General features: G+C 43.6%; 1 protein-coding gene across 1 annotated transcript; it reads left to right on the top strand.

The window, feature by feature from the left end:
• Window positions 1-394: 394 nt before the first annotated feature.
• LOC142659233 (torsin-1A-like) lies at window positions 395-5,857 on the top strand. The gene is made up of 5 exons (XM_075835146.1): window positions 395-588; window positions 2,660-2,925; window positions 3,610-3,785; window positions 4,616-4,743; window positions 5,355-5,857. Exons 1-5 carry the CDS (start codon window positions 417-419, stop codon window positions 5,597-5,599), a joined length of 987 nt encoding a protein of 328 aa, XP_075691261.1. The 5' UTR covers window positions 395-416; the 3' UTR covers window positions 5,600-5,857.
• Window positions 5,858-9,414: the final 3,557 nt, after the last annotated feature.

Raw genomic sequence — 9,414 nt, 5'->3', positions numbered from 1 at the left:
AATGCAAAGAAAAATTGGTGCAATTGTCTATAGCAACCAATCAGATTTAAGCTCTCATTTTTAGACCCCTTTTTTTTAAAAAAATTAAAAAAAAATGTAAGAAACAATCTGATTGGTTGATATGTGTCAACACCACCAAGGCAAACAAAAGTAATATCTAAAGATGACATTTTTCAACAAAACATTAACATATTATTCCCTTATACCACCAAGAATAAACTGACACTTTTCATTGGTTACATATTTAAATGTCTCGTTCCGTATACTCCCTACCACATCACAGCAGAGAGAAAAAGTGAAACTGAAAATCGAACCTGTTGCCCTTTGTAGTAATGGCCGCCGCGGTGCAGGGGAAATGACGTCATGTGAAGTGTATCGCGCCCGCCCGCACTGGTTTCAATTTTTTTTTTCGTGCTATGAAGTTGCTGAGAGCGGCGCTGTGGTTGTTACTCCCGGTGATATCACGGGGTGAACCGATCTCAATCACGGTCGGGACGGTGTCTATCATCACCGGGATCATCTCTTATTATGGACTACATAACTACTTTACGAGCAGCGGCCGGAAGGAGGGATCTGTCAACGTCACAGGTAATGGAGAACAGAAGACTTTTAGTAATGCAAAATACAAGAATTCTCATGTGTCCTGCCAGCTTATAATAATATAAAGCTCAATGGCCTGCAACCTGCGGCTATGCAGCTGACAGGCCATGCTGGGATTTGTAGTTCCACAATCTGATGAGCCTCAGGTTGCAGATCACTGCGAAAGGTAATGCTGGGAGTTGTGGAAAAAATATATGAAGGAACTCCTCAGCTAAGCCATGACTAAGGACCTAGCGAAGGTCTGAAACGCGTAGGCTACCGCCTTTCGTCTCCTTCTCTCTGTACTCTGGACTGTACCTACCTGTCACTTTATTTTCTCGCAGCCCCTGTGCTTCGATTTTAACCGAGACCAATTAAACTTGGAAACTTGATTTCCGTTTTTACTGAAACTACACTCCCAGCGCTGGTTCCAACTTTCCTGGTTCTGCTGGGAGTTGTAGTTATAAAGATAACACCAGGTAGTGATGAAACTACAGTTCTAGTTTCCTCCCAATGTTTTATTTATTTTAATATTTGATATAAATTATATCAGATAAATTTTTTTTTAAATAATAAACTAACTCTTAAAGGGGTTGTCCTAATGGTGATTCCCACGGGACCACTGGGGATAACAGCCGAAGGCAGGTGTGTATGCTTTATGGCAGCTGCAATGATAGAAAATATGGCCGTCATAGAGGGGGGGCTCTAGCTCAGGCGATTTATCTGAATGGCTGCCATGTAATACTACTAAAATAACAATTCCGGAGTATTTTTTTTCTTCAGATCTCTATGTTGTGCCGTTCCTCCGTTATTCCTCCTAGAAATGTATGAATAAATTGGGTGTTATCAGTTGGGGGTGTGTCCCTACACAGACTGACAATGTCCAATCAGTGCTGACAATGTGAAACTGTAAAGACACGCCCCTTTCACAAGTAGGTAATACCCAGCTGTTAATTTATTCATACATTTCTAAGAGGAATAACAGAGGAACTACACATCGCAGAGTTCTAAGGAAAGTTGCTCCAGAATTGTTATTTCATGAAGAATAGAGTATTTTTTAAAATAGACAGGTCAGGAGAGGTGACGGGTTACACAGAGACTACTGATTGATTTTAACTCGAGTGACAGCTGAAGTTCAAAGGAATCCATTGAATTGCACGCAATCTTGTGGACTGCAGTTGTCACTCGAGTTAAAATCTAGCACTAGGAAGAGTCTGCGTAGCCAAGGCCTTAAGCCTCATGTACACGACCGTAGTGTTTTTTTTTTTACTATCCGCAAATACGGATCCGTATTCACCCGCGAGTCATCTGCATATCAGGCACGCTGTCCACAAATGCGGTTTGTAGTGCATCCGTATCTACGATCCGCAAAAAAATGGAGTCAACATATGATGTCACCAACCCCTTGAAAAGGTCACATGATCGCTCAGGCACCGTTTTCTTGGGGAATCACTTGCTGTCGCATAGCAATGCTTTACGGACGGCTACACATCAGCAGCCGTCTGCAGTTTTGCACGCGCCCGTACAGTTCTTTGGGGCGAGGCCGTGCTGCAATTGTGGACAGGAATAGGACGTTTTCTATATTTTGCGGATCATTTCTACGGCCTGGACACACATCCGTAAATATACGGAAAGGTGGCCTCTAGAAATTCATTGGTCCGCAGATTATCCATAATTACGGATAAAAACTACGGTCGTGTACATGGGGCCTTATGGACAGAAAAGTGTCCATAGACGAATACAGTCTTCATGGAGTGACAGGGGAGCTGTATACAGAACATTATCTGTGTGTATCTTGTTGCTCTCCCACCTTATCTAGACCTCCAGCAGTAAAAATCTTGTGCCCTCTTACGATACTGATGATGATAGGAAACCATTTTTCAATTCACTGACAGCAATACTTTTTTACTCGCTTGTACTATAGAGCCGATACTTGTTAGTGCATATTTTTTTTTAGAGCAAGGACTCGGCATACTCTAGCCTAGATGTCGGCCTCCTGGTAATTTGTGGGGGAGGGGATACTGAGCTTAGATCCAGTCACATCTTGAGTTTTAGGCTAAAAACGTCTTCCCTCTTTCAGCTCTGGAGTTGGACTTTGACGACAATGTATTCGGGCAGCATCTTGCCAAGCAGGTGATCCTGAAGGCAGTACCACGATTCCTAAACCACGAAAATCCTAAAAAACCCCTGGCGCTCTCCTTACACGGTTTAACTGGAACGGGGAAGAACTACGTCAGCCAGATCCTGATCAACAACATTTACTCGGAGCACATGAGGCAGAAGTGTGTGCGCACGATTGTGGCAACGCTTCACTTTCCACATGCCAATCAAGTTCAGAATTACAAGGTAATAAGGAGCACATACTGAAAAACTGCATGAATTCACCGTTTTGTGTATACATCTCCCATGCTGACCTATTTATTTCTGTTACTTATATAGCGCCAACATATTCCAGAGCGCTATACATAGGTCCCTGCTTACTGTCCCCATCGGGGCTCACAATCTAAATTCCCTATTGGTACGTTTTTGGGGTGTGGGAGTACCCGGAGAACACACAAACCCCATGCTGATGTTGTTCTTGATTGGATTTGAACCCAGGACCCCCAGTGCTTCAAGAATAGAGACCTATGCGTCTCTATTCCTACAGGCTACAAACTGTCCCTGTGTAGTCTGATCCTGCAGACATACTCCTTTCCATCAGACTACACAGGATTTGTTGAAAATTTGTAAGACTGGAGACACATAGGTCTGCATCAGAGCTGCGTACACAAAACGGTAGGAGATTTTTTAATCATTAAAAGGTATTATATATTTTAGGAACCCCATTTCACACTGGGGGGGGGTTGTGTTATTAGTTTGCTATCACTTGTAATGTGAGTGACTACAGTAACCACGTATTATGGGATTGCTGGCTGTGCAATTCTCTCATTCTTAAAGGAGTTAAACGTTTTTTATTTTCACCGAGGAAACAAAAAAACACCTTTAAGCGGACTTTTACTGACGTACGGTCATATCTCTTCATGCCGACAGGACCAGTTACAGGCAATGGTCAAAAACTCGGTAAAAGGCTGTGAACGCTCAATCTTCATATTTGATGAGATTGATAAAATGCACCCGGGCCTCATCGATGCCATCAAGCCTTTCCTCGATTACTATGACCTTATTGATGGAGTATCGTACCGTAAAGCGATCTTCATTTTCCTCAGGTAAGATAGTGACGGTTCTGTTTACATCCTGCCATTGCTTATAGAGGTTGTTTCATGAAGGAGCATATGGACATCATGGGGTGTACTCCGCTCGGAAGCCCTAACTATGAGCTAGAAAACCTTTCAAGAGTGTCTCCTCTCTGGCAGACTTGACCCATCCATGTATATCATCTCTATATAACATGTCGGAAGATGGTTCTAGGTGAACTTCCTCTTTAAAGCGTTTGGGGCCCCCCACGATCAGCATGTTATCCCTTTATCCTGTGGTTAGGGGATAACATTTAATCTTGGGACAACCCCTTTAACGGTTATTAAGGGGGGTACCCCAGTCGGAACCGCCTTTATCATCAAGGTCAAGGAAAGGGTTAGGCTGGCCGTAAATTTTATATAGCTCTCGGCCAAACGCTCGTTCGAGCTACAGCACTTGGGCATGTGTTCTCGGAGAAAGCCGCTGTCCGTCCGGTCTGGCAGCGGCTTCTCAAATAACTAAAAAAAAATAATTTTTTTTTCACATGCCCCAACATCTGCCATCGGGGTAGTCTCATGACACCGCCACACACATTAGATGGTTGTCCGGTCCCGCTGGGTTCGGTTGACATACATCTGATGTGTATGGCCACCCTTAGAGTACCCAATATCAGGACCCCAGTCGTCTATTGAAATCTATTCATGCCCAGTGATTGCTGGTGGGATCTGCCGAGTGAAAACTGTTTATCCAATCCGAGTAACCCGTTTAAAGCATCTTCCTTCTGACAGATACAAGTCATTATTAGCCCGGCGTCAGACTATCAGAATTTCTGGAATATTCAATAATTCATTTTATATCTCAGTAATGCAGGAGGAGAGAAGATCACTGAATTATCTTTAAAATTCTGGAGGGCTGGAAGGGATAGAGAGGAAATCAAATTATCTGACGTGGAAAAGGATGTATACCTGTCCGCCTTCAACAAGAAAGACAGTGAGTATGACCCAGAAACAAGGCCAGAGGTTAGAGCGAGGTGTCAGCCAGGTCCGTACCCCCCCATAATCCCCCCCCCCACACTACCGAATATGCCGTACATTTACGTTAAATGTCGGTGAGGGGTTAAATCCAATCTGGTATTGTTAGTAAACAAAATCTATTCCCAGTTTCCAGAATTAGTTATTGCAACCGCATCCTCTGCATTTTTCTGTTTGGCGGCCATCTTTGGAGCATCTACTTGCTCTTACCCATGTTCTGCGGGACCTCAAGACGGGTGGTAGGCAGTCAGAAGTGGGTCATGCCAGGAGGTGGTGACCCCTCACTACTATAGAGACTCCAAGTATTCCCCGGGCATCACCATTGGATCACGTGACCTAACGGACTGGATAAAAACGTGGGATTTATGGCTGCAAGAAAAAATATACTAAAGTAATACAAAGGCCATATTAGCATAATAGGTGTCTAATAATAAAATAGAAAAGTACCGGAGATGCCCCTTTAAAGTGTCTATTATATATATATACTTTTTTATTTACATTTTATTGAACTAACTTTTTTTTTTCGTACTTGTTTTTTCAATTTTAATATTTTGTCTCTGTCCGTTTTAGGTGGGTATTGGCACAGCAGCCTGATCGATAAAAACCTCATTGATGTCTTTGTACCGTTCTTCCCGATGGAGTTTCAGCACGTGAAGATGTGTGTGAAGGCCGAGTTTAAGCGTCGCGGCTTGGTGGCCGATGAAGAGACCACCAACGCCATTGCTAAAGACATGACCTATTACCCTTCTGGCGAAAAAGTTTACTCTGTAAAGGGCTGCAAAACTGTCTCCACAAAGCTGGATCTTTTCCTATGACGAGTCCTATGTCCATATTCCACAGACCGGCGGCCTTCGTTACTTTGTCTTCAGGTTGGGCAGCAATTTCTAAAGGCGTTTGAGTGAACTGAAACATTTCCCGTGGCCTTCGGAGTGCGGTATTGTTGTCCCAGCGTGGCGGGAAAGTTTGGGTGCAGACCCCCAGTGATGGTCTGGTTTTTACAGAAAGATAATCACTTTGATAAAGAAGATGTGTATAATATGTAATGATGAACCGGAATTCTATGTAAATAATTACCAATTCTCGACATTAATTTATTAAGGAGAGAATGATACGCCACATTCACTGCCATCCAGTCTTCTACATCTGAGTATATGGCCCCGTGGGTTATGTGGGCCGAACCGTTTCTGATGGCACCACCTACATCATGGTTATAAGTGTCCTGTACGGGCCGCATCAGATGACAGTCCGTAGTGGCCCTGACCAAAACATGGGCCGAAGTTATCAAAAATATGTAACGGAAAAACCTGACTTGTTACCCATAGCAACAATCAACGCCCGGCTTCAACTTCTTGCTGTGGAAAAATAAAAGCTGCACTTTAATTGGTTGCTATCGGCAACAAGTACACTTTATTTGTTGGACAATTTTGATGAATAGGCAGGTGGCAGAAAAAGCCTCCTCAACTATTACATTCATGCCTAAATAATGCCGCCATATGGTACCCAAATTATATTGCTATAATGTGCCAAAATAATACCGCCATACATCATTCAACGAATACATCCATACCGCACGCAAGTAATACCGCCATACAGTACTCAAATGCTGCCATACAGTGCCCAAACAAATAGCACATGGGGGGGGGGGGGTAGGATGATTGAGGCACTCCGGCGCTGTTCTTTTTGTCCATGGTTTAATCTGGCCCTGTAGGTGTAGTTTAGGAGTATTGTAACGACCCTGAAGTTACATTGACCACTTGCTGGTGGTGCCAACAAATCTAGACATGTATGGTGAAATTATAAATTGGTTTTCCGGTGTGGACAATCCCATTTTGTTTGAAGGGTACCTTGGTGGTAAGATGATCACAGGTTGTCCTGCTGTGTGATCTGTGGAGGAACCTGGCAGGAAGTGTGAAATTTTCCTGCAGCGCCACCGCAGGGAAAATTAAGCATTACACAGTTCCCATTGAAATTACTGGACTGTCCATGTAATGCACAGTTGCGTTGGGTTCCCCTAGAGCGAGAGACGCACTTTGTGGACACACTCCTGGCGAATAGATGAGGATCCTAAACGGGGGACTTACATTTATAAACTCCGAACTCCCTAATACAATATTTAAAAATCGGTTTACTAATTCAGGCTAAACCTTTAAATATGCTTTATTCTATTTTTTATTCAGTACAGTGTAGTAGGTAACTCACTTGCTGAAACAGGGAGACCATCAACAAGCAGGCTACTTGCTCTTTCGACAGCTCTGCTACTATTAGGTGCATGTCCCACAGATACTAAACCATGAATAACAATGTATGAAGTTAGCGTGGACTTTTCATCAATCTTATAATGAACTAATCCCACCCACAGCCCTTGTACAATCAAAGCCTGCTTGCTGATGGTTTCCAGATAGCAGCAATACATGTTTTCATGGACCGCACAGAGCAAAAACAAACCGAATAATAAAAGAAATCGGCAAAAATATTAATAAAATATAAGCTTTTGATATTTGCTGACCATATATTCAATGTTAAAGGTAGAGCTCCCCCTTTAATTTCTGAGGTCCCTTTCTCTTCGCGTTATTTCTTTTTATTTCGCCTGTTTACATTTCCAGACTTTTGTATTGTATGTTGTAAAATATCAAATCTTAATGACCACTGTGAATATAACAGACAGAATATAATAAATGTTCTCTTATGGATGGGAACTCTTACAACGTTCTGTATTGTGTTACTAGTATTGTCCACTGACGGCTGAAAGTTCAGTGTCGCGGGCTGTACACGTTATTGCTCGGGATTAATGTATAATCTGCCGCAGACTAAGGATGTGGCTATTATAAGAAAGTTCAAGGAGGACAGTATTCAAATGGTCAGCCATGTAATACATAGTCCGGTCCATTCCGCCAGAGTGGAAGCCACTGTATACAGCGCCTTTCCTCTCTAGGGGTGGTCTGAGGGGCCTATGGAAAGTGAGATCACATGTAGGATTCAATGTGCATGGCCACCCCTAAGCAAGAATAAGAATGCTTCATTCCCGGAACTGATGGGGGTCCAGTAGCAGGGAGCCCCACCGATTCTAGCCATGGGCTTCCCTCATTTTACACCAGTAACGATCGCCGATCGATTTAGCATGTCGATCGGCGCTCGGTTACATAGAGCAATCGTTGAACTGTATGGGGACGAACAAGAACATTTGTCCCCATGGAGTTTGCATCATTGTTGGCAGCACATCCTCGGTTTACACGGACGCATTAAAGATGCGATCAGCCGACAAATCAGTTTGCTGGGTCCTTTTACATGGGCAGAGGCTCGGCAACAAGCGTTTCGTTCCCCCAATCATTGGCCAATGTAAAAGGACCATTAGGGGCCATTAAATTGATGCCACTGTGCCCATTGGTAGAACCTGGATGCATTTGATTATATGCCCTAATCTATAGTGAACCGGGGGGGGGGGGGGGGTTGGTTGGTTGGTTGGTTCCCTTTAATTGATACATATTATTAGACTGGATGTTGAGACAAAGGCACCGTGTATCGCACGCTATACATCCGCATTCCCAGCGTTCAAAGTCATCACATCTTACTGCTTAGATTTGGATTCTCTGTATATTTTATTGTAAACGGGCAATGTACCAGGCGAATACTATAGTCACATCTCTGCAGTCTGAAATGGCTGATAAATGGGAACAATAGCTCACAATCAACATGAGAAATGGAATAAAATTTACTTCCAGCCTATTGTCTCTTCAGTGTGCTGTAAAAGGACCGCATTTTAACATCCGTATTACATCCGCAAGACCTGGAAACTGCCCCCAGGGTCCTACGAGACTGAAGAACCGTGCGTTTCTAATGCTCTTCTATTTACACTATTTTCTAAAATTTCCACCAGAAACAAGGCTTTGGGTAGGTGTTTGTGGGAGGAATAGGGACGGCATTGTGCAGCGTTATTACGTTGTATCTGTGGCCATAAAATGATATAAGGAGCACAAGATCAAGAGCGACTTGTGCAATAGACTGGAGAAGGAGCAGCACAGTCCAGGATGATCCAGCGGAAGATGGAAGTGTCAACTCATGTCCTTGGCTCTCCGGAAATCTACTAAATTCAGACTTCTAGATGGAGAGAGACGTTTCTGCAGAGCTGGAGTTAATGACCCTGGCAGCACTGCTGCGAGGAGAACCAGAGACGTCAAGTTTGGACATCAATGAGTCTATTGCCGGCCAAATGGAAGTTATCCCCCGGCCTAAAATACTATTGACCGTATAGCACAAGACATGTAGAAGTCTTGAAGTCTTAAGACGTGGAGATGTTTAGAAGCGGCAACCTTGACCATCTAAGGTCCATCTACCAGGGTAGCAAGCATAGCAGCTATTACATGGGCCAGCAGCTGTGGAGACCCATCTCTACTAAAGGACCTGGAAACTGCCCCCAGGGTCCTACGAGACTGAAGAACCGTGCGTTTCTAATGCTCTTCTATTTACACTATTTTCTAAAATTTCCACCAGAAACAAGGCTTTGGGTAGGTGTTTGTGGGAGGAATAGGGACGGCATTGTGCAGCGTTATTACGTTGTATCTGTGGCCATAAAATGATATAAGGAGCACAAGATCAAGAGCGACTTGTGCAATAGACTGGAGAAGGAGCAGCA

This window comes from Rhinoderma darwinii, chromosome 8 (genome assembly GCF_050947455.1).
Source record: "Rhinoderma darwinii isolate aRhiDar2 chromosome 8, aRhiDar2.hap1, whole genome shotgun sequence".
NCBI classification, from domain to species: Eukaryota; Metazoa; Chordata; class Amphibia; order Anura; family Rhinodermatidae; genus Rhinoderma; species Rhinoderma darwinii.
The sequence above is the reverse complement of the archived record's forward strand: the minus strand, read 5'-3'. Positions and strand labels throughout refer to the sequence as shown.